Genomic DNA, 26,530 nt, shown 5'->3' on the forward strand with positions numbered 1-26,530 from the left:
TTGATTTGCATATTTAAGACTCGTGCAAACACTCAAGTCGAAGGATTGCATCTTTGGTGGTCATTTCTCACACAGAGTCGGGAAATCTAAATTTTTAAAGTTCAGTGGATAGTTAGCGCTAACTACTTAGTACTCTAGTCTCCTCTGGAACTTTGAAGATGAAGCCAGCTGCTGTAAAGATGTCCGCACCATTCGATCCTGTAAACTCACACTTTGGACTCTACGCTAAAAATACACTTCAATAGAAACGCTAAACTTCAAAACTTTTGGGCGCGCGGGTGGCGGAAGCGGAACTAGAGGCAGAGGCAAGCCCGGAGTGGAGGGGCGAGGGAGAGGTCCGAGCACCGCCCCCGTCCCACTCCCACCGAGCTGGCTCCGCCCCTCAGGCTCCATTTTTTAAAAACCGCGGGCGCGCGTGCGCAGGCGCAGTCCGCTTGCGCCATGAGCCGCGCACGCGCGGTAACGGCAGAATGGTGGAGTTGGTACGTTTTGCGGTTCCCGTCGCGGGTGACAAAACCTTGCTGGTGTGGGAGCCGAGCTCTGGACCCACGGCCGAGGCCTTGCAAGTGAGCCGAGCCGGGGCGGAGGGAGGGGTGGAGGAAGCCGCCCCGCGCCCCAGTAACTGGGCGCCCCGGGGTACTGCTTCAGCACCTCATCTGCCTGTGGTCTCCGCTGAGAGGAATCTTAGTTCTAGAGCCGACCTGAGCAGTCAGCTCGCTCCCAGAGATTTTTGAGAGATAGTTCCCAACAGACGGCATTGCCTCCTAATGCTTCTCGAAGCTTAGGATTTCAGAGGGAAACTTGTTCATAAAATGAGAAGTGTTTGGAGTTGCCGGCTCACCACAGTTGCCTGTGGCGAAGGGCTGGGGGAATATAAGGGAATGGGCGGTTTGTTTTCCTGGGCGTGAAATTTCCTGCACTTACTTAGCATGGGACCACCCTACAGCATTCTGTGTTCAGTCTTCTCCCAGTTTGGCCTTCTGTATTCGGTCCGAGTCTTCCCAAACGCAGCAGTGGCCGGTCCTGGGTTCTATGGCATCATCAAGTTTTATTCAGCAAGGGATGCCCACAGAGCCCAAAAGGCATGCGACCAGAAGCAGCTTTTCCAGACATCTCCAGTGAAGGTGGGTCCAAATGTGGAATTCCTCGCTCTACTGGGATGAAGTGCTGAATTTAAAAGTAATAGGCCATCGGGAATTCCCTGGCGGTCCAGTGTTAGGACTCTGCACTTTCACTGCTGAGGGCCCGGGTTCAATCCCTGGTCCGGGAACTAAGATCCCAGCGGCGGGGGCGGGGTGGGGGGGGGAAAGGCCAGCGTTTGTACAGCACTGTGGTGTACAGAATGCTCTCAGATTCACTGCTCCACTGATCCCCCAGTTCCCCAGATCTTTCTTTCTTTTTTTTAGATGAAGAAACTCGAACTCAGGATGGTTAAGTGACTTACTTAAGGTTCATGACAGTAAAGGTGGAAACTAGAGGCCAAACCCAAACTTAACTGATGTTAAACCCCATGTCATTTTATGCTGCCCCTTAATTTAAGAAATCATCACAAGAGTCTTCCTTATATTTACTTTTATGTGAATTTCAAATGTGAGAGGTTGACAAACTTTTTCATGAATTTAGTTATTTATTTTTGGCTGCGTTGGGTCTTGTTGCTGCGCGCTGGCTTTCTCTAGTTGCGGCGAGCGGGGATTCCTGTTCCTTGTGGTGTGTGGGCTTCTCATCGCGATGGCTTCTCTTGTTGCGGAGCACGGGTTTTAGGCACGCAGGCTTTAGTAGTTGTGGCTTACGGGCTTAGTTGCTCTGCGGCATGTGGGATCTTCCCGCACGAGGGATCGAACCCGTGTCCCCTGCCTTGGCAGGTGGACTCTTAACCACCGTGCCACCAGCGAAGTCCGGAGCTTGAGGAACTTTTGTCAGATGTAACATAAAGGAGGCTTCATCATCACTCTCAAACTGCCTATTCAGAACTCCCTTCACATTCCAGAAAATGGTTAAAATATTCTCTCATGCATTGTAGAAACCTTATTCCATATTAACATGCCATCCAATCTTACTTGCCCAGAATTAACATTTCATTATGTGCCTCCATTCAGCCACCATTCCTTTTTCAAGGACCTTTTCAATTCCTCTGAATAAGTGAGTGAGGCTTAGATTTCCAGACCTTTCCCTTTATAATTGTGTGTCTTCTCTGATTGGCTTCTCGCTCTGGCTACTTCCTACTGACCTTGCTGCCTGTTCTCACCCATATTTCTTTACTCACTGATTTCACCTTTATTGAATCTGAGAACTCTCCTCAGATGTGACTCCAGGTACACTACCTCCCACTTCTGTACCCTGTTTAACATCCTCTTCAATCCTGGCTGTACTCCCTGGGATTGAAATGATTTTGTGCCAGGCATTCTTTTGTTTGTAGACCCTGCGACCATTTCACATAACCACTCAGATATTACAGATGGTCCTGGAAAGATTATGAAACAGTTACTTGGTGTCACTTGTGAGTAATGAGTTCTTTTCTTATATTGGACATTAAGACCATTCCATAAGCTTAGGTTCTGAGGTTTTCACAGCATAAAGCTTGGCACTGATAGAATGTTCTACAAGTCACTATACAGTTGAGAGGAAAGGGCATTCGTATTAGATTTCCTTATTTAATGCAGAGCCTTAGTTTACTGCTCACATGCCCGAAATTGTTACCCACTTTAATTATGCGTTCTTTTAAAATTTTATTTATTTATTTATTTGGTTGCACCGGGTCTTAGTTGCAGCAGGCAGGTTCCTTAGTTGTGGCTCGCAGGCTCCTTAACTGTGGTGTGTGAACTCTTAGTTGCAGCATGCATGTGAGAGACATAGTTCACTGACCAGGGATCGAACCAAGGCCCCCTGCATTGGGAGCATGGAGTCTTAACCACTGCACCAGCAGGGAAGTTCCAATTATGTGTTCTTTTATTCATTGGCAGGTATACATACTTCTTATCTTTTTTCCCCTGTATTTTTTATAAATACAGAAAAGATAATAACATCTTAAAATGAAGGAAAGGCCTAATGTATCTGAGTTTTTCTCAGTAGCACGAAGGGATATGTTTGCCAGCAAGAACTGTGGCAAGGTTATCCCAGATGTCAACTGTCTCTACTACCCAGGGGCTCAGAGCCCTTTGAAGCTTCCTAATTGTCCAGGACAGCTCCATTATGACTCACCGTACAGGGCCTAGCCTCCCATGTGACACTCAACATTTAAAAATTAGTCTTCATTTCTCCTTCCCAGCAGGCAGCTTCAGTTAGAGAAAATAATTTCATTTTCTTATGTACTCATTCATTCACTCAGTCAACAGACCATCACTCCCCTATTATATGCCAAGACCTATGCTTGTTTCTGGTAACAAGGAAAGAATAATATACGGTTCCTTCAAGCACTTAAGGAGCTCGTAAACTAGTGACGGGGAAGATGCACAAACAAATCAAAGAATTAACAATGCTTTGACTTTATTTGTATTATTTGAATTTTTATGACTGTATTTATATACTACACGCTGTTCAAAATGGAAATAGACATTTGAGAAAGAACTAGTGATGTAAAAACTCCACAGTAATATGGAAGTTATTGAGAGAGTTAAGACTGGAAATATTTGCACTCTCAAAGAAGCTTGTTAATGCAGATGAACCTCTAATTCTTTTGGTTGCTTTATTTACATTTAGAGAGGTATACGTATTCCCTCTTCTAACAGGGGTTAGTAACTTGGGGAGGGGGTGCTACAGATTAAGGTCCTAATTCAGTGGCAGGTCCATCTTATCTCCTCTTCAGGTCATATTCTCAAGCAGCAGCTACAGGATGAGACGACTGAAACAGTTCACTTCCTTTGCTTACCTCCAGCCCCATAATAGGCTTCTGCTGGGCTTCCTTGGTTGCTTTCATCATCACTTTCACCACCAGAGGTCAGGGAACCTTCCGGTTAATCAGGGGCCCTGGAAATGATGCAGAAAAGTACTGACCTAAAAATAATAAATAACATTTATTTAGGGCTCACTGTGAACTCATTGCTTAAAATGTGCTACTTAATCTGCACAGCCCCTCTATGAAATTGGTATTGATAAATCTCAGGTATATCCAAAATAAGCCTCTATGTAGGGTTGTGATATTTTTAGGTCTTTTATGTCTTTAGGTTCGTCTCGGCACCAGTCATAAGGCGGCTCAACATAATACGCCTGCCCTAAACAGCTCCAGATGCCAAGAATTGGGAAATTACTACTTTGGTTTCAATGGGTGGTCAAAAAGGATCATCAAGGTAAACTCTGTAGACTTTCTTTGACTAACCAGACTCCTTTCAACACTGAACTCCTAGACTTTAGAGGGAAGAATAGAACAGGGCTATGGGGAGGAGATGTGAGAGGCTTCCACATGGAAGTATCTGAGCATTGGCCTGCCACCTAGAATTAGTGATAATCTCAATGACTTGGATGGTGGTGTCCATAATTTTCTCCAGTATTTGCATGGTGTATAATAAAAAATAGTTGACCATATCGAATCATTCATTTGCAAGTCTCACTTGATTTTGAAGCTATAGCATACCTAAACTATTACCTGGGGTTGCTGGAGTTTAGTTTTTATTTCTAACAACAGGATATTTTGAAGTCTAGCCTTTAATTCAAAATCCTAACAGCTTCAGGATCTTTCTAACCTTGAAGAAAGGGAAAAGGAAGATATTGTGACACCACTTCAGAAGCAAAGCCTCAAGTTCTTCTGTGCTTTAGAGGTGGTGTTGCCCTCCCACGAGTGCAGGAGTCCCGGAGTTGGCATGGCTGAGGAACCTTTGGATAAGTTGGAGGAAGGTCTGTTTTCCAGTATGTGTGTGTATGGGGAGGTGAGGGAGTGGGATTTCTCTTTTTTCCTTTCTTTCTGAAACTCAACTTTTCAGATACTTCATAACCTTTTCTAAGCAACTAAAGCCCTGGGCAGAATTTTTCTGCCTGACAATATAGGTTTTTATCTTAGGCAACACCTGACAGCACCTTAAACTTTAGAATTTTAGAACTGACTGCCTGCCAAGAAGCTTAGGAGGAGGGAAAATTAGTTAGTTTTTGTGTTTTTTTTGGTTAATAATTTGTTATGTGCTAAAATAGTCCCTCAAATACAGATGTCTTCTGGCCTCCAGTTATCCCAACAAAACCATTGTCTAAAGATTGAAATAAACTCTTGTGTAAATGTTCAGTCCTTTGCTCCCATAGAAGGGCCTGAGCGGAAAACGTAAATATAGATCCCTAGAAAGGGGATTCCGATTGGTGCTGAGTTTTTTCCTAGAATCCATGGCACTTGGGCTTAGGGTTTTAAGTCAGAGGCAGGGCTGTTAGCGAACGGAGTGGAGGAGGCTCCACCCTCCACCTGAGTGGGTGATGCTTGAGGAGAGGCCAGATCATCTGCACTACCACCAAATCTATCTCACTGTATGAATCCAGCCCTTCACGCACAGGAGAGCAGCGTCTGTAGCAGTGTAGCCTCAGCTTGTCCACTTGAAATCTGTGTGTCATATGCGATTTGTGCCACGTTCTTGGTTTGCATTTCCCATCGAGTATTTTAGGAACTTCCAGAATAGATCTGAGCAGTAAAACTGTGCCAAGCCAGGGTATACCTACAGCAGAGACATTCAACCGCACCCCACTGTAGTGCCTGCCCTTGATCACTAAGATAATGATCTAAGAATCACAGATGCATTTTTAGTTTTAAACACATTACCTAGAAATCAGTTATTCAGACAGGCATTTTAAATTCATCTGTTTTGGTTGGATTTAGGGTCATTATCATTCCTTATGTAAAGGAAGGTAACCCAGAAGCTTGCTATTCAGAAGGCTATGACAGATGCATTCCAGAAACTGCTGATTGTGGTTTTAGGTAAGACCTTTTTGACTGTCCTTGAAGTACTTCTGTTTCAGTGAGCAAATAAACTTAATTGAAAAGTTAATTGGATGAAAATAATGGTTATCTAAAACATTACCTATTCTTTCATTCACCAGATGCTTTCACAGCAGCAGTCTTAAATTTGTTCTTTGTGGCATTTATGAGAAAAACGACAGGAAATATTATTGTCCCCAGTGTTTAGATGTAGAATGACTTGCCTCAGTTCATACAGAAAGTGTTTGGTCCAGTTCTTCCTCAATTGCTTGCTTATTGTACAGAATAGTGTAGTGATTATAAGCCTTGGACACCTGTGTTTGAGTCCTAACTTTGTCTCTTAGATTTTGTTGTTGTTGTTGTTGTTGTTGCAATTTTAGGTTTTTCTAGCCAGAGACATTTGAAGGTATTTAATATCTCTAAGGTGCAATTTCTTTATTTGCAAATAGGGTTAGTAATTCAGCTTACCACCTAATGGGGGATATTGTAAGAGTAAATGAGATGATGAATATAAAAAGCTTAAAACTATGCCTGAAACATAGTAAGCAGACAAAATATATTGACTATTATGATTATCGTTGTTTTCTTGTTGAACAGTTTATTAGATTATGTTTTTGGAATCAGTTTAATTTCAGTTTTCATTTCTGATATATTGGGTGAATATGATTCTTATATAATAATCGGCTACGTTTTTGTGAGCCTTGAAAGTGGTCATGATATTGAATAGCGTTGATTGTGTTCCCTAGCGAGTTATACAGCGGTGAGAATGTCACAGGCTATGCCCGAAGGAAACTTTATGATTAGTAGATTCACGGAACAGAATTGCTCCCCTGCTTCACAGCCTTGCAGGCGTAGAGACTGAGAAATCCTAGCTAAGTTTTCAGAGAGCTTATTTGCTTGTAAGAGTTGACCTGGATTGGTCTTGGCCTTTCCGCCTGGGCAGTCCTTCCAGTGAAGTTTGACTTCCCTGGTCATCAGGCTGAATCTCCACCAGCTGTCAACTCTGGGTAACAACCTTTAAGAACCAAACTAAATGTCTGGGTTGTTTGTCCTTAATATGCCAAGGTATTCCTTATATGTACTCAGAACTCCTTAGACCAAAAAGCCTGGTGGCTCTAGCTTGCCTTGAGGAAAGCTGTATTGTCCAAAGGGTACATGGGCCAGTTTCCGCCAGTAGAGTGTTCAAATGCTCTCTGTCTCTGTCTCCAAAGCTTTGTTCATTGTATCTGGTAGAATTTTGGTCCCAAGGAGTAGGCACTTGCCTTGCTTCTAACATGAAGTATCTATTATAGTCCAGTGGTATCTACCCCAGGTTTGAACTCACTTTGACCCCCACCTAATGCCTTCCTATTTCATTGTATTGTGATTGAACATTTTTGTTTCCACAGCTTTTAATTCCTATGTCATTATTCCTTAGTTCTTATTTCTAAGATCATAAATGTTTTTGAACCAAAGTTGATACTTGTTATATATTTTTTCACAAGTAATTATGATAAAAACGGAAGTGTCAGATGAGGGAACTTCTAGGAAAATGCTCTTATTTTCTGCTTTTGGAAATCAAAAGAATGTCTAATTATTGGGTGCTACCATTGTATACAGGAAGTTTTAGAACAAGAAACCTTGTGAATTGATCCTTGTTAGCTATATTTCAGAAAGTGGTAAAATAGCTCTGGCATATAGACCCTGCAAAGAGGTCACAGATGCTAGAACCGAAGAGGAACTACAGGATTTCATTCAAGTATGTGGAGATAAAAACTCAAGGGGTACACAGCCAGTGTAGCCGTAATTCAAAACACCCAGCAGGATTTGGAAGACTTTGGCATGTCTACTCAGCTCTGTCATCCTTAGGAAAAGGTGAAACTCTGAAACTGCTTTTGAGGCAGGGAATTTCTAGGACTTTTCCAAGTCCCGAGCCTTGTCTCTGGCCCCTTATTTGAAGTTTGGAGAGCAGGATTGAGGGCCATCAGTGTATGTCTATAGTTGTGTTCACAGGAGAAGACACAGGCCTTTTAGAACTCCCCTCAAATAGAATTGAGGGATTTGGGAACAAAGTAACTATGGCGTTAAGTGTGATTATGCTACAGTGTTTTAAAACTATTCATGCCTTTCAAGTAAGGTATATTACCCAGATCTCAGCATCTCATATATATCTTGTGTTAAATATTTTGCCAAAGAACCTTTTTGTAAACCAATTATATGGATGCCTCGAATTAGGGATTAAGTTGTCAACGTAATTTCTAAAAGAAAACATTAATGTACTGCGTATAGGATTTTCATTAAAAAGGAGCAAAAAATGTGTTTCATGTCATTGAGAGCTGAATTTGGGGCTAGATTTCTGATGATTTAACTCACCCCAATGTTGCAAAGTTTGTTCTGAAGGGAAGAAAGTAGAGAAAGAAAAGGTGATTATGTTCTGAAAAATGTAAAAATTTTGAAAGTTTTTCCTGTACAAAGTAATTATTTTAATTCAATTTAAATCAGTCAAGGAAACTTCAGACGTATCCATGTTTGGGCTTTAAGAAGTCTAGCTTCCTGTGAAATGTGAGAGGAAAGGATTCCGTATTGATACCAAAGATTTCGGAAACCTGATTATGACAACAGATCCATTCCTAAATGAGGCCAATCTTGGAATCAGTTCCATTTAGAAACCATTATGTGCTAGGCACTGGAAAGAAGACAAAGCTCCTTCTCTCTTGGAGTTTAGGTGTTAAAGGTGTACCAGACAATTAAAAAGGACTAAAATCAAATAGATTATGAAAAGGACTGTGAAGAAAGTAAATAGGGTGCTAGTTACAGTAGTTCAAGAAAATTACTTAACATGCTGACTTTAACATTCGAAGTGTCTTCTCCATGTGTGCACACAGGGTAGACCTCTGAAAAGTGACACTGTAGTTTTTTCTAGATTAATGGCTCTGTTGAGACAAGGTGGGGTGTGGGAAGTTTGCCCATTCTAATGTAAAGGGCCATTCACTTGGTTTTAGACTCTCTTTCCCAGAATGAATTGCTCACCTGCCCCAAACCCCTCCTACAGAAGTTCTGGAGTCATCACTGATTCAGTGGTAACCCCTAATAACAGAGTGGTGAATGAATAATGAGACATGAATACTGAGAGTTTGGAGGAAATGGCAACATTGTAGAATAATTGTAAGGAGTGTTCGCCTCCCGACACCCGATCTGGTGCTCATTTTGAAAATCAGCTACTTTTGTTCTCAGCCGTGTGGCCAAAGGGAGGAAGAATGTCTCTCAGACTTCAGCTCTGAGGAGGAAGAGTTCAGATTGCCAGAATTGGATTAGCACTTTTGAATTTCCCAGAATGCCACGTCCTGTGGTTTCCTCGGGAAGCTCTGCATCTTTTCCAATCCCCCTCGGCCCCTGGGCTGCTGGAGTTTGGGGCCAGTCGGGTCTGCAGCCCAAATCCCGCCTCATTGTTTGGGGCCAGGGAGGGCAGAGAGGGGTTGGGAAGAGGGCCCGGCAGGAGGTAAGTGTCGCCTTTGCAAGGGGAAGGATGGCTTGCGCCCTGGGGACTCTGGGAAAAGGCCCACTCTGGTGGCGCGGATTGGATCTCCGCACAAGCCTAATAAAGGTGGCGTAACTGCAGGTGTCGTAAATAACGGGTGGGCCGTTAGGCGGGGGAGGGACGCGCGGTTGTTAACGGTGAGCCCTCGCGTCGCGGCGCTGGCATAACGGTTCGGTTCGGCTCTGAAGGAGGTTGTGGCTCCGGCTCCTCCCTGGCCTGGGCCGCTGCGTCTTGAGCCGCCGCATGTCATGTCGTGGCTGCGCCTCTGTGTCACGGCTGCGCCCCACGGCTCCTCCTCACATGGCAACGACTGTGGCTTCTAATCTAGGCAGTTCAGCCTCCGGAGTGGGCCCTGGGCCCCGTCCAGGTGACCCCCAACCCCCCGCGGCTGACAGAGGCTTGGGCAGAATGATGATGGTATAACATGTGGAAATACAGCAGTTGGGAAGCAGAGTCAGTTTGAGGGAGATGAGTTCAGTCTTAGGCATCTTTTATTGGTGAGCATAAAGCAACCAGAAGGCTCTGTTTGAGTGGAAATGTCCCTCAGGCAGATGGGCAGACAGGTATCCGTTTTGACTTATTTCTGACTCCCGTGAAAAATGTGCATATAAACTGAATAGTTCCATTGTTGCTGAGGGAAGAGGACAAAGGTAAAGCTAAAGATTCAAAGTCATCCACTGAGTTAGTGGTTCAAACCGAACCTCAGGCATTTAACAGCTTCTTTTAAACATGTCTAATTCATGGATACATTCTCACTGTTTAAAAAAAGAAATGTCACAGAAGTATATAGGATAAAATGTGAAAATTGCACCCCACCTTCCCTACCACCAATAAGGTAACTCCTGTTACTGTTTTGATGTGTGTCCTTCCTTCCGATCTCTTTCCTTTGCATTTTGTTCCCCTAATGAGGTAATAACTTTACTCCTTGTTCAGTGACTTGTGCTTTTCCCTAGGCAATATGTTTAAGAGATATTTTCGTAATAGTCCCTCTAATTTCTAATTGCCTTGCCTGTATCCTTCTAACACCTGGAGAGGTTCTGAGGGCACTGAGCCAAAGCTTTGGTGTTGCCTGCCATAGGATTTCTTAATATTTATTTGCTGATATTGATAAATGTTTGCCATTTTTCTCATTGATTTGTAGGAGTCATTTTAGACACATAAGTGATTTTGGAAAAAAAGTAATTGGCATTATGTATCCAAGAATTTGGACAGATAGGAAGTTCAGGTTCTGAGGAGATGCCTCATTGTTTGTGCCAGTGGCCTCACAGTATGTTTTTATTAATTGTGCACACTGGGAAGCTGGGAAGCTGTGGGAATTAAAAAGCTGGTCTTTTCTGCATTTGAATATTCCCTACATGGTGGCCATGATTCTTTTCCTTATTCTCTACATTCTTTTCCTACCTATTCAAGCATATGAACTGTGTTTCTTCACAGAAATTTCCAAGGAAACTCTATTTCTTACCTTGATGAAAGTATGTGGAAGGCATACCGCTGGGCTGAGAAGCTGTGAGTATACTCTCCCCAAATATGAATACAAAAAGCTAACTGCATTGTAAGATCCTTCTTGGTCCAGAATTTTGAGGTCAATACCTGTGAGCAAAGGTACTTCCCCTTCCATATCCCAAAGCAACCTAATGATTGAAATTCTATGTTTATTTAAAAAATTACATTTGGCAGGACCTCTTGAAAATCAGTAAGAGACAATTTAAACTTATTTTCCATTATACAAGTAATACATGATTATATTCTCAATATATAACAATGAAATAACAGGGATAGTGAAAACCCTTCTTGTGCCCTAGTCCCACACCCACTACTTTGAGTTTAGTATTAATCCTTCCAGACTCTTTTCCATACGTTTGAGTACATACATATTTACAGATAGCAAAATAGGTTTGTGTGTTTTTCTTATCTTTTTTTACATAAGTAACATCCTGCAACTTGATTCCTTCATTTCCTGATATGTCTTAGATTTCTTTCCTTCCCAGTACATAGAGGGTTACCCCATTCCTTTAAACTCCTGCATAATATTCCATAGTATGAATGTGTTACAGTTTAATAATGCCCCTATTGAAGTATGTTTAGATTATGACCAGTTTTCTTGTTACTTGCATTGCTGCAATGAATATCCTTGTACGTGCATTTTTGTGAGCCTGGTCATTTATTTCTATAGAATAGTTATCTAGAAATGGGATTGTTGGGGTGAAGACTATTTAGATATAAAATTTTAATTGCCCTCAAAAAAGTTGTGCCAGCTTATACTCCAGTCATCATGCTGTGATGACATTCATTTCCCCACACCCTTCCACCACTGATATTCTCCCTTTTTTTTTTTTTGCTAATCTGATGGGTGAATAAAAGGGGTCCCATCTGAATTTGAATTTTTCTTATTACTTGTAAACTTAAATATCTTTATATGTTTACTGAACATTTATATTTTATCTCTGAATTGTCTGTCCTTTGCCCATTTTTCTGTTACTATATTTTTTATTGATTTGTAGAAAAAGTCAGTTTAGATATATAAGTGATTTTGGAAAAAAACATTCACAGTAAGTTTTCATGACAGTCTGTGGTCATATCCTTAGTTCAACTTGAATAGACAAGTCATAAATGACTTCTGGATTAATAATAAAAGACATAACAGTCAATCTAAAAATAGGTATTATGACCACCTTAAAGAGATGCCCCCTTAGTCTGATATCTTATTGGTATGGAAAAAAATGCTAGAACCAGGTAATTTTTTTAATTTACATATTTCCTAAATACTATATGTAGTTTATATTTTCTGTGATAGTATCTAACTTGGAGATTTTATTTCCCAATCTTGTAAGAAAAATGAAAGTCATTTGGCACAAGAAATAGATAACTTAATTTCCTCTGGGAGTGGAGGGGGGTGGTAGACTGAGGAACAGAGGTAAGAGAAAAAGTTTGAATTGTGTGCTACATATTTTTGGAATTTTGAGATGTGAATATATATTACATATTTTTAAAAAATAAATTGAAATTAAAAATTAATTTTTGAAAAGCATGTGTTTGGGAGGCGGTACACTATAACATGAGTCTGGTAAGGTTTGAAGATTTCTAAGTCAGCTTGAGGTTTATACCTTATAAGCAGAGGTTCCTAACTTGAGGTCAGTGGTTCCCCAAAGCAGAATTTCTTAACCTCCCTCCTGCTTCCCCGTGTATAACTCTTTGGCAAGCTGCAGAAGCTTATGTCCTTGGGATAATGTTTTAAAATGTATAGTAAGTCAAAATATATAGAAAAACAAAGGAAACCAACTATATTGAAATAGTTTTCAGAATATTTTTAAAATTAGTGAAATAGTAATAAATATGCTTCTCCTAACACATTAAATAAGAAGATATAGTGGTAGGTCTAATAAATGTTATAACTCCAGGGTAGTGATGAGAATAAATGATATTTCGAGGCATCTGCAGCATATACGTGATATGGAGTGACCTGTGATTTCTATTGGGGACCAAATTAACTATACTGCTGATCTACAGTGGTTTGTTGCCTACATTCATAATGGAAGGAAGTGCTGGTTTTAGTTAGAGATTTGTGAAAACTGAGGTATCATTTTATTTCCCATCCAAGTTTGGCACTCTGGATTCAGTCCTCTCTATTCACAGACCTCTTCCCTAAAAGGAAGATCCACAAGTCGAAATTGCGTGCACACTTTTGCGTGTGTTCAAGAAGGTGCAGATTTTTAGGGAAAAGAACCATTGCTTTTATGAAATTCTCAAAGGATTCTTGTCTCAAAAGATTGAGTCACAAATGTAGGGGAGAAAAAAGACATTTCTTTTCCTATACTTATCCTCCTGAGTGACAATAAATGGATAATTTATTTTAAATAAAAGTATCTGATAGTTGATAATTTGTCACTTTCTGAATTCACTCAATAAATATTTTTCGAGTATGTACTATATGCCACGAACTGTTTTACATGCTAGGGTTTCAGGCCCAAGAATGAAACAGCTCAAGTATCCCAGTTCTCAGGGGGTTTACAAATAAATAGAAATAAGTATATAAGTGTAATAAATAGATAGATATAATTTCAAGCATTGCTAAGTACTTTGGAGAGAAAGAAAGCAGGGGAAGGAGAGTAAATCAGTTCCAGAAAGGCCTATTGTTTGCATTATATATATAGTTAAATCAATCAAACCAACCAACCCTGAGCCCTCTCAATTTCCTAGAAGTTTCAGAGGTGGAGAGAAGGGTAATTGTCAGTATTACAGAATCAAGAGTGAATGTGAAGTTCAGAAGATTGCCTTAGACCTGAACCCTGGTCTTTCTTAAATGTTACTTCATGCCTAGTTTTGATATTTTCATGGTGTGAGAAAGTTTTAGATCTGGCTTTAACTCTGATTCCCCATAGTTTTAAAATTTCTTCTGCAGTCAAAATGAATATTTGAAGTTCTACAGATTAATGTATTTTATTTCAGTTATTGCTTATTTGAAGCCCCTTTTTGGGTAATTTTTTGGTGACTGACTCATTCTCAGTCTAAACTTTACTTCTAGGCTGAATTTAGCGTTGTTATTTTTAAAATTTCTACTCTCCTGTCATCCAAACAACTTCACAGAAAGAAGCCCCATTAATTTGAAATACACACTGTTTGGTTACCCGCTGTTTGACCATGATATTCAAACTCTAAGCAGTCTGAGATGGGCATCAGCCAATCAGAGAAGACAGTGTCATAAAGAGTTGAGGATCGGCCCCATCTCTTTGCTGTACTTACTGAATCCTTGTCAACTTTCAAAGTTATAATAAGTATATATGAGTTCCACTTTTGTGTAGCTTTTTTTCATATACCATCATTTCCTGTGACGTTTGTATATCATTTATGATATATATATGTATATCATTTATGATATATACGATATATATAACAAAACATACAGTTTTGTTACGTGATATGGGGAGGTAGAGTTTTTCCTACCTTTGATGGTATGAAAAGTGTTACCGTACATGTCGTTGGACATATTGATTTGGTTTTCCTCTTTTTGGATCATTTCCATGGAAATATGAAACCACTACTTAGAGGTGAGAAAACAATCAATCTTAGCACCATCTGTTGACCATTCCCCCTAACATGTATTCTGACAATCACTGCGATTCCTCCTAAAATGGTGAATTTCAAATTGAGGTCAGGGTCTTTGAATCATGCTCAGGGCTCCAAGAGTTCTTTGTGGGAATTGAAATCTTTTGTGTTTTTGTTTTAGTGATCTTTTAAAAATGTGTGTGACTATATTCTGTATAATATGAGCCACCTTAATAACTGAGTTGCAGAGTTTCCAGGTAGTAATACTTTAATTCTCATAAACTATGAGTAAAGAATTAACTTATGAGCTGGAATTAAGCTATGAGATGGAATTAATATAAATATGTGACCAAGAGACACTGTGAGTGAAAAGCAGAACGTTTTAAATGCAGAATTCAGTGGAAATAGTTTCACAAGGCAACATAGCCTGTGCTCAGATCCCCAAGGCTCCTGAAGGACGTACCACTGTTAATATTACCTGCAAGGAAGGGGATTCTTCCAGGCAAGAGAAACCTACCTTTGACATCTTATAGAGTTTCTTCTATACTGGCTCTCTCTACCACTCCTTCACTCCACTCTTGGGATACAGGCTATGTGCCTTCCTGCTTATCAGATATAAGAAACTGGTGCAAAACACCACCCCCTCCTCCCCGCAGCACCCCCTCCTCCCCGTAGCATGTTCCTAGTCTTTAGTGTGAGACCAGCGGAAGCAAAGGGCTTAACATACCTCGGGCAGACCCAGGGGTCAGGCCTGACAGTGAATCGTTCCTGCTCCCTTCATTCTGCATTCTGGAGCAGTCATTGGTCGGATCTCTCAGTTTCCTGATTTATTCTTTAACTTTCATTTCTGCTGCTCATATACTGAGTTTTTTTTTTTATTATTGCTAACACTTTTCATTCGTATATATACATTTTTTTTTTTTCCGGTATGCGGGCTTCTCACTGTTGTGACCTCTCCCGTTGCGGAGCACAGGCTCCGAACGCGCAGGCACAGCGGCCATGGCTCACGGGCCCAGCCGCTCCGCGGCATGTGGGATCTTCCCAGACCGGGGCACGAACCCTTGTCCGCTGCATCGGCAGGCGGACTCTCAACCACTGCGCCACCAGGGAAGCCCATTCGTATATTCTTGAGTTGATTAATGGATGCACTATCTGCTTACATCTGTCTGAGGGTAATAATTGTGCTGTCCTATGGTCCTCTTGTGCTTTGTTAACTCTGATTCATTGGCTATAAGCTGTTTTGTTTGTTTTTGTTTTCTGTCCTTAATGGAGTTGGCTTTCTCACATTGTTTGGTCATTCCTGAGTGTAAATCATCTTTGTAGTTGAGATTCTACTGCGTTTGTTTCCCAGCTTTAGGGGAGAAGTGAAATGAGCTGTTGGGGCTTATTACTCCCAATGGGTTCCCCTGAGAATAAGGCCGAGGTGGAAGGTGCCTTCTAGTGGCTAGTCAGGGAGTGCATACCTTTCTTCCAGGGTTCTGGGACCTTGTCCCATTTATAACACCAATTGCTCTTGCCTAGAGGAAGACACTTTTGCTGCCTGGATCAAGGAGGGAAGATGTGGGGTTGATGTGTGCTGTAGGCTGCTCCTACCACACTATTCCAACTGATCACCCTGTAGGTAGCTCCGGGCCGTTTCTGGTAGGGGGGCATTTGTGCAGCTGCTCCCACACATTGAGCTAAGGTTGTGAATTTTATGTTATATCTTTTGTATCATTCTTAGCGATTTTGGTGGAAGTTGAAGGGGTGGAGACCTGACATGTTTCAACCTGCCAGCTTGAAATAGCACAACTTCTTAGGAAACAATTTTGTATTCCTATTACATCCTAGACAAACTCAGGCAAATATGTGTCAGGATACAAATAAAAAGAATGTTCAAAGCAGTATTCTTTTTAATAAATAAAAACTAGAAAAATCTCAGTATACACCGACAGTTGAATGAATAAAGTGTGGTATGATCATACTTAGAAGTCATACACTTCATCAGAAACATAACGCAAGCCACATAAGTAATCTTAAATTTTCTGGTAGCCACTTAAAAATAAAAGTAAAATGAAACAGATGAAATAAATGTTAATATCTTTTACTTAACCCTTATATCCAAAATACTATGATTTTAACATGTAATCATTATATGCATTATTAATAAGATATTCTACGTTTTTTTCATACTAAGTATTTTAAAATATCCAGAGTATTATCATATCTACATGTAATCAATATGAAAATTAATGAGAGAATCTACATTTTTTTCCCATACTAACTCTTTGAAATCACAATTTGGTTGCTAAATCTTATTACAAATACTTGATCGGTATTTAGATTTCATAAAATTTACACTCGAAAAAGTAGTATCACATATGCAAATTGTTGCTAACATAAACATTTTCCAATAATTACATTGAGTATCAGTTTTTTTAATTTTGAAATAATTGAAAGTAATTAAATTAAAAATTCAACTCCTTAGTCACATTAGCCACTTTCAAATACTCAGAAGCCTCATGTAGTTGGACATGCAACACTACATAGTACAGGCAAAAATGAAATAATTTTACAAAATAATGTTGAATGAAAGAAGCAATGTGGCAAATAATACATATAATATGATTCCACTTATATAAAGTTCAAGAACAAGCAAGACGAAACTGTTGTTTATGGCTGATAGAGAAAAGGCAAAACTACATTTAAAAAGCAAGGAAATTATTCTTAAAGTCAGGATAGTGGTTCCCTCTAGGAAGTCAGAGAGAGGGTTGTGATTGGAAAAGGGCACACGGGGGGCTTCTGGGATGCTGGCAGGATTCTTTCTTGACATGAATCGTGTTACGTGGGGATCTGTTTTGTAATTCTTAAACAGTTGAACAGTTGTTCAATTGAATTATTAACAGTTAGGTATATTTTATGCACATTTTAGTTTTCCAAACAATTTTAATGGGGGAAAAAATCAGATGGCTTCATTTGCCCTGATACAGTTCTGGGTGGGGCTTCCCAATAAGGTTTGGGGCAAGAGAGGAGGGAAGGGCAGCTCTGCAACGTTGGTGCCACCCAGAGCTGGGTTCTAACAGAGACTTCGTGATCTAGACAGTAGGCATTAACTATATGATTCGGTGGGAAGAGTGGGTGGGGTGTGTGTGTGTGTGTGTGTGTGTGTGTGTGTGTGCGCGTGCGTGTGCGCACATGCGTGATGGAGAGAGATGGACACAAAGGAGGACGTGAAAACAGAGCAGAAATCACCATCCCTAAATTAAATAAGAATTAGGTTGTTTAGGAGGCACCATTACCCAGCTTTCCTGCACATATAGGAGTTAGTCCTATGTAGTATATAGTTGTAGTTATTTTGCATTTTGATCCAGAAATAACCTTTTCATTTTTCAGAAATCTCAGTGAAAATTATTTGACTGAATTACATAAGGACTCATTTGAAGGCTTGCTATCCCTCCGATATTTGCAAGTTAATCATATTTATTTATGAGTTCTTATCTATAAAGTAGATTATCTATAAAGTAATTAAGGGGTTCAAGTTAGGTAATCTCTTCAATTTCTTCCAGCAATAAACTTCTACAGCTCTGTAAGTCTGTGTAGGGCCCCAGCCCATCACTAGTACTAAATATCTCCTATTCATTTTTAATTTTTAAATATATAGACAAGGTATAGATAGAAAAATACCCTTTAGTTGTAGAGGAAAAGTGGTAATGAGGTCTGAGCAATTATAGACTCCCATATGAACATTGTTATATAAGTGTTCAAATACTCTCCATCTGTATTTATATTTTGTTTATGACCTATGGATCAAATCTGACCCACAGTCCGTTTTTATACAGCCCATAAGTTAAAAGTGATTTTTAACGGGCTGTAAATGAGAAGAAAAGAAACGAAGAAAAATAAGTGACACACACTGTATGTGGCCTGCAAAGCCTAAAATATTGACTTATCTGGCCTTTACAGCAAAGGTTGAAAATGTTGGTTGAGTGAAATGAGAGGAATTAATGTTAACCTCAAATTGTCACCTACAGGACAAAAAAGTATAGAACACTTAAATTAATATGAATGCCATTAACTCATAACTTTGATAATTTAATCTAAATTAAATTCACATTTAAATGTTAAATATTTAAGCAGATGAATTATGTAAACAGTATTGTCAAGGGACTTCCCTGGTGGTCTAGTGGTTAAGACTTTGCCTTCCAATGCAGGGTGTGTGGGTTCGATCCCTGGTCTGGGAGCTAAGATCCCACATGCCTCATGGATAAAAAACCAAAACATAAAAAAAAAGAAGCAGTATTGTAACAAATTCAATAAAGACTTTAAAAACGGTGCACATAAAAAAAAAATCTTAAAAAAAATCAGTATTGTCAAGAATACATTAAGTTACCAAAAGAACAAACTGTTGTTAAGGATTTCAATGCAGGAATTGTGATACCAATATTAAGAATGTTTAAGATGATGCTTAAGTGGTATATTTAGAAATGTTTACACTAAATCAGCATATCTGAAATGCCCCTAACAAAAATCTCTACAGCCTTTTTTTTTCTGGTTCTTTTATTTGTTTGTTTTGGTTTTTGGGCCATGCCACAGGACTTGTGGGATCTTAGTTCCCTGACCAGGGATTGAACCCAGGTCCCCAGCAGTCGAAGCGCCGAGTCCTAACCCCTGGACAGCCAGGGAATTCCCTCTCCAGCTTCTTTATCAAAGAGGAACTGCTTGCCTAGTATTTCTTTTTATTTAGGGATAAGGAGATAACAGTGTTTTTCGCTATAAAAGCTCAGTTTTTGTCCTTTGTCCATGGCGTCCGAAGCTGTGTATGTCATTAATCCTTATTAAGCCAATTAATGATCCTCTTTAGCAAATAGGTTCTTCTTGCAAACATAAAAGGCTCAAGGGAAGTGGGTATAAAGAGACTCACATGACCCTAAAAATAGTTGTTTTAATTATCAAACCTTCCAAGCCTTAAGGGGCCAACACCTTTATATTAGTCCCTTCCATGCCTTCTGGGCTCCAAACCTTACCAACACAGTTTGGAGAAAAACCAATAAGATAAGTGCTCAGTGGACTAGGCCCTTCATTACTTCTACTATGAAATACTTTATAATCTGATTATTTCATGTTAGCATAAGTATTCTGATTCTTAAAAAAAATGCCAATCAATAAAAAAGCGAAAAAAGAATATGCTAACAAGCACTATGCCTGGTGTTGTAAACACGCCGACGGGTAAGACAGGTTTCCTTTTAGCAGCTCATGATCTCACAGGGAAAATAAACATATAACTCAAACCATACTGACAAAGTGCTGTGGAGGCACCATGAAGTAATAAAATTACATTTCTTTTAAAACAGTCATTTCCTCCTTCTATCCACTCCCCAGCTATTTGTTGATTTTATAAATATTTGACTTTGCTTTATGTCCACACGTAGGCTTTAAACATGATAGACGATGCACATAAGCAGTATCTAGTCCATACTTTGAAGGAGTTTATACTCAGAGGAAATGGGTTGCAAAAATAGCTATATTTAAAGAAATAAATGAATATGGGCAATGAGAGCTATAAGTTGGTATTGGAGCACAAAAGAGGGAAAAAAGACTTCAAATTGGATCAGGGAAGATGTTACCAGAGCAATGCTGTTTAAATGGGACCTCGAAGGGCCATTGGGTATCAATGACAGACATCCTGGGAAGAATAAGCTTGCAAAAGGCAAGTGGGAGAAAGGCAAAACACAGGGAAAATACTCTGAGTACCTGTAGAGTACAAGTGGGAAGAGTAGGAGATGAGAGCCAGATCATCTAGGGCTTTGGAGGCCAAGCCAAGGATAACACGCCAAGCTACCATGTTACCACAGCAGGGCTTTAGGACAAGCTTTAGTCTGCAACGGAACCAACCACTGGGAGGGCTTGTGAAAACACAAGCTCCACCCCCATAGTTACTGATTCCAGAGGTCCCCAGTAGGGCTGAGTATTTGTATCTTCCATAAGTTCACAAGTGATGCTGGTATTTCAGAAGCACTTCCGGAGATTTAATCTGGTGACTGCGTGGAGCATGGCTTAGAAAGGCAGAGGGTAGAGATGGAAACACCAGTCAGAAGACAGTTATACCAATCCAGGTGAAACGAGAGACTAACCTGGGATCAATGGAAATAAGACAGTCAGCTATAGTCAAGAGTAGGTATTTTCGAATAAAAGTCAATATGATAGAAAGTGTAATACTGAATTAAAGTTACATATTAATGAGAGGAGTAACTTCCTTTCAAGTTGTGTGAAAGGGTCTTTTATTTCTTCTGGTAATGAATTGGCCTAGAAAAACAGAACTATACTGGGAAGTGTGTAAATATAAGAATATTCCTTTGAGTATTAGAAATTATAATGATATATAGAGATAAAAACTTTGAGCTCATAATCTAGAATTTGGTAAGACCACAAAAGGTGGAATCTAATCAATGCTTCTGCTCTCAGGAAAGATTACCTCCAAAATCTATCAAGATCTATAGTTGTATATTTAATTTATGAAGATCCTGAAGGTGAAACTCTTAAGAGAGGTGAAGGCAGGGTTAGGGGCTCTGGAAGGTTCAAATAATAATTCCTAAGGTTTGGAGTTTAGACCAAAACTTCTTATTTATTATTATCATGCTAACCTCTACTAGTTATTCCTACTAATTAGATATCTAAAAGCTAATTGAGGCAATATTTTGCTTTTCCTTTTCCTAGAGATTTATCCTGCAATAAAATACAGTCTATCGAAAGACGTACATTTGAACCACTACCTTTTTTGCAGTTTATGTAAGTTACAAATTTAATTTCATTATATTTGGAATTTTTATAAAGCTTAATTTTTTATAAAATTAATTTGTTACTCATTTTGAAATATGATTAAAATTCCTACTAAAATTTAGTAGCAAATCCGTTTAGTCTCTGGCAAAGATTAATGTGAGAATTATTAAACGGATCAGAGTGAATCATTGTAGAGCAGTGGTTCTCAACCAGGGTGATTTTGCACGCAGGTGACATTTGATAGTGTCTGGAGACATTTTTGCTTGTCAGAACTGTATATGCTCCTGGCATCTAGTGGACAGAGGCCACAGATGCTACTAAACACCCAACAGTACAGGAGAGCCTCCCACAGCAAAGAATTATCCAGCCCAAAATGTCAATAGTGCTGCCTTTCTAGAGAAATAAAGATCACTTAACACAAGTATTTAATGAGCATTTACTGTTTTGTATTTAATGCACCACATAAAATCATGAAAGTATAAATCATAATATCTTCCCCAGTGAGATTTCTTTAGTGTATGGAGGGAGTTAGTGATGTTATGTTTCATCATATATAAATTAGAATTATTGCCAAACGATAACTGTTCTGAAAGAATATATATTTTTCTTCTTCTTTTGCTTGTGTCTTGTTTTGTAGAAATCTTGGTTGCAATTTACTCACAGAACTGAGCTTTGGAACGTTTCAGGCCTGGCATGGAATACAGTTTTTACACAAGTCGTAAGTGAAACAGAAAATGAATGCATGTAAAAAACTGTGTGTAAAAACATCATTCAGTTATTGGTTAGCTGGGTGTAAGTAAGCCCAGTATGAATTCTGGAAAGTATGTCTTGAGAGCCATTTATTTCTTTTACAAATGAGGAAACTAAGGTACAAAGAGGCCAAGAGACTTGTTTAATTCATATATATGAAACGCTCTGCTTTCCATAGTTCTGATCTTTGTCACGGCAATAAAAGGCACCAAGCAAAAACGCTCAGATAAACACTGTCATGGAATCCCACTGATGCCTCTCCACTATGCGAGTGGTCCATGAAGTACCGCTTTTGAATTTAACTTTGATTCCTGCTCATGTGCAAAGTTCCTAACTGCTTAAAATGTATGCAACACAGAGCTGCAAAGAACTAAGTTTAGCACTGAATTCTTCAGCAGCATAAGGTGTGGGTGCTGCCCCAACCATTATTAGCTCTTTTAAATGGCAAAGCAGAAAGAATTCCTGAACACCGACCACAGGGCTCTCCCCAGCCACCCAGAACATTATTTTTCAAAAAGCATATATCTCTGAAGTGAATTATCTGTGGCCAGTAGGAACCTTTGCGGTATGGAAAAAGACGTTTGTGTTCAGCTGTAGTGTGAAAAACATAAAGAAAATACATTGCTGTAGCCTAATTCAATATACTTTCTTTGCTGACTACTCTTCAATAAGAAGTGTGGGTTTTACACCCCTTCAGCTCAAAAATTCTGTGATTTCTCATGACACAAGGAAATGATAGTGGGTACGTTCAGTGGCCCGAAGGCTATTTTAGACTCAAGGTAAAGAGCTCTTCTACACCTGGCTTTGGAAAAGACTCTCTTACCTGTCTTGTGGTTCAGAAATCCAGTTTCACACAGTTCACACACTTTGGTTAATGAAGGTGTTGAGGCTGTGTCTGGACCTGGATTAGCAATTCCTGCAGATGCCTATCTTTAGCGGCCTCCTTCCTTTCCCTTGTTAGTTTGCTGTTGCCTGTCTTGGGGATAGAGCACCAGGGTCAGTTTTTCTTTTGCCAGCACAAGGGAGAGCAGGCTCATGACATCCCTTCACCAGGAGGTTTTAGTAGCATCAATACAATGTCTTAAACTCACTTAAACTTGCTACATATAGTAAGTCTTTGCTTTGGGCTAAGTCTTTCTAATAGACAAAGCTAATTTGCTTAAGGAAACATTTGCCATGGTGAGATATAAACTTTATTGCATCTCTTTCCAAAGGGAAGCCAGCAAGGGAAGATGCCACCCTCGAGTTAAGTCATTTTACTACCTATAATGACGTATTACTGGGGTGTTTATAAGTTGCCTGCATTAAATAAGTTTGGAAAAGGGCCCTAGCTGAGGTGGATTTATCATGAATTCAATGAAGCTTAGGTTTCAGGGCTCCTCACTTGCATAGCTCCCTTGCAAGGTCTTGAGAGGGGTCCTGGCGATTTTTGTATTCATAACTTTGCATGTTTTTATTAGATATGATTTCCCAAAGTAGATGAGGTTCAGGCCCCACAAAACCTTGATTCATCACTGGGTTTCAGGTAATTATAAGACAGTGGGTTTCTTGAATGACGCCTCGATGTTATTGACAAGGATAAGGTGAAGTAGTTAGCAGTGTGGTAGTCTATTTTAAATCCGAAATCTACCTCAAAGATGAGCCAAGAGCTTATTAATTAATAAAGTACCACTCTTTGAATGGTGGTAGTAATCATATCTCTTTCAGATAAAATCAGGAATGAAATATATTATGGAAAACCAGCAGTGGTTGATAATCCTAAATGTTAAGTATACTTTTTTTTTCTGACTTTAAAGTGTTTCTCCTTCATTCACCTATGCAGGTGCAGACTGATGGCTTATTTTTAAAAATTCTTTTAGTCACTTCATTGGTTCTAAGAATACAAGCTCCATGATTTTAGGAACTGAAGAACTCTACAATGTAGAAAGTCTATGTAACTTAACCAGTCAGAGCACATTCACATGCTGGCTTGTCTGTGGTACATCAATATTGTACCAAGAACATATGCACTATGAGAGAATAAGAGGAAAATCAAAGCCTTATCCCTATTGAATTATTTACCCCATTGTTGAGAATATCAATGAGGGAGGTGAGGCCACACCATGAAGGCAAATTGAGCTGCGGTCACAGAGCCGCCCTAATGCTCCCCCATTCAGCTAGCATTGTTTCCTTTAGATAGCTATGTACACACCAAAGCTTACACACGTCAGGGTGCTGTCATCACTATTTGCTATGTACTAGAATCCTGGCTGCTTCTCAGATTTACAAAGGCATAAACGCTAAAAACAAAAATAACTTGGGTCTGCCCTTTCGGGTGATTCAGGGTGGCTGTTTTATTTGTAATACTTCAAAATTTTGAGATTGTCACACCTAGCAAGTAGTATACTTTTCTTCTCCCAACTGCATCTTATTCTTCCCACCTGTAGTATTTTCTCCCATGCTATATGTTTTCTCACTTTCTTGATAGTGTCCTTGGAAACACCAACTTTTCAATTTTTATAAAATCCAACTCATCTATTTTTCCTTTGGTTGTTTCTGCTTCTGGTGTCATATCTAAGAAACTGTTGTCTAATGCAAGGTCATAAAGATTTACTCCTGTGTTTTCTTCTAGGAGTTTTATAGCCTTAGCTCTTACATTTGGATATTTGATCCATTTGGAGTTAATTTTCATATACGGTGTGAAGTGTAGGAGTCCAGCTCCATTATTCTGTGTGTGGATGTACAGCTGTCCCAGCATCATTTGAAAAGACTGTTCTTTCCACATTGAATTGTTTTGGCACCCGTGTTGAAAATCAATAGACCATAAATATGATGGTTTATTTCTATACTGTCAGTTCTGTTCCATTGATTTACATGTCTGTTCTTATTCCAGTACCACACTGTGATTGCAGTAGCTTTGAACTGAGTTTTGAAACCAGGATGTGTGAGTGCTCCCACTTTGTACTTTACCAGCACTGTTTTGGTTTATTCTGTTTCCTTAAATTGCTATATGAATTTTAGAATTAGCTTGGCAATTTCTGGAAAGAAGTCAGCTGGGATTTTGATAGGAATTGCAATGGAACCATAGGTCGATTTGGGAAGTAGTGAAATTTTAATAAGATTATCTTCCAGTCCATGAATCCAGCATGTCTTTATATTTAGATCTTCTTCAATTTCTTTCAACAGTTTTGTACTTTTCACTGTGAATCTTGCACTTACTTGGTTAAATTTTTCCATAAGTATTTTATTTGTTTTGATGCTGTTACACGTGGAATTGTTTTCTTAATTTCATTTTTGGATTACTCATTGCTGGTGTGTAGAAATAATATTGATCTTATATCCTACAACCTTGCTGAACTCATTTATTAATGCTAACAGTTATCTTCCTAGATTCCCAGGAATATGTCTTGTGGTCTTCCAGTTTCCCAGGAATACATTGGAACATTTCAAAGTCTCTGTGGACACCTTATTCCTCAGCTTTTCTTTTTAAGCTTTTCGGTTGGGCTGTTTTTTGCCCCCAACTGTTATCCATTGCCTCATGCAGCCGCCATGTTAAAATATTTGCTTGAAAATGTTTTCCAGAAATGCCACCTGAGGAGAGTCTTTTCTCACTAGACAGCTCTGAGTCAGGTCAAAGGCAAGCCTTTCAAGTGAGGTATCCCAGGGGACCACCAGACATGTAAAACAATGACAGTTCTTTGGGGTTGAGGCTTTGAAGGCCCTCCCAGTCCATGCTGCTCCTTCTGGTACCAGGGATGTGGGCTGTTTTGCAAGGCTACCACTGGCATGGAGAGCAAAGTTCAAGGACAGGTTAAAGCAACACAGATCTCATTGTTCTTACAGAAGTTAATTTGTTTTCCTTGAATAAATTGCTCCCCAATTTGCTTCAAGCCTGTTGGTTAAATTTCCAGAGTTCAGAAAAAGTTGATTCTGACCATTTTTGCCAGTTTTGTTGTTGTTATTATTGTTATTGTTGCTTCTATGGAGGGATGAATTTTCAGATGTCCTTCCTCCATCATTTTTACTGATTTTCCTGCAATATTTTTTAAAAATCTCTAAAGTCTCAATGACCATAGGCTAATTAAATATTTATCATGGGAGATGATTAAGGAAAAAATAAATTAAAAGAGAAATAAATAAAAGAGAAAATATAATTCTTATAGAGGCTTTCCCAGATGGGTAGATAAGGTTTGAAAAGTTATTTCTATATTTAGTGCTCTCAAAATTAAGGTTAAAGTAACAGATGTTTTAACCCCCCCACCCTTTTTTTTTCATTCAGGTTAAACACAGGCTTTAGAGTCAGAACTGAGTTCGAATTCCAGCTCTGCTTCCTGCTAGCTTGATGACTTAGGACAAGTTATAGAACTTCTCCGTGCCTCAATTTCCTCATTTGTACAATGGGGTAATATATCTATCACATAAGGTTACTGTGAGGATTAAATGTTAAATGCTGATCACAGATGCCTGACAACCCAAAAGATATTAGTTTTGATAATTATCTTTCAATATTCCGCAAAAATACGCCAATAGTTCTTGAGTACAGTTAACCTAAAGTCATATATTCTTTTCTCTCTTCCTGTTTCTTTTGGGTTTTTTTTCCC

At 39.4% G+C, this 26,530-nt stretch overlaps 1 protein-coding gene across 3 annotated transcripts in view; it reads left to right on the forward strand.

The window, feature by feature from the left end:
• Positions 1-437: 437 nt before the first annotated feature.
• LOC117309757 (leucine-rich repeat-containing protein 37B-like) overlaps positions 438-26,530 on the forward strand; it is a 58,001-nt gene continuing 31,908 nt past the window's right edge. For 2 of the 3 annotated variants that reach the window (XM_073797457.1, XM_073797456.1), the window contains exons 1-4: positions 438-566; positions 10,836-10,907; positions 21,138-21,209; positions 21,838-21,918. In XM_073797457.1, the coding sequence (XP_073653558.1) occupies positions 442-566; positions 10,836-10,907; positions 21,138-21,209; positions 21,838-21,918 (350 nt within the window). In that variant the 5' untranslated portion in view covers positions 438-441. Of the gene's footprint in view, positions 567-4,186; positions 4,284-10,835; positions 10,908-21,137; positions 21,210-21,837; positions 21,919-26,530 lie in introns of those variants that run through there. The other variant, XM_073797458.1, reaches the window with a different exon arrangement.

Source organism: Tursiops truncatus, chromosome 20, assembly GCF_011762595.2.
Source record: "Tursiops truncatus isolate mTurTru1 chromosome 20, mTurTru1.mat.Y, whole genome shotgun sequence".
In the NCBI taxonomy this organism is placed as follows: domain Eukaryota; kingdom Metazoa; phylum Chordata; class Mammalia; order Artiodactyla; family Delphinidae; genus Tursiops; species Tursiops truncatus.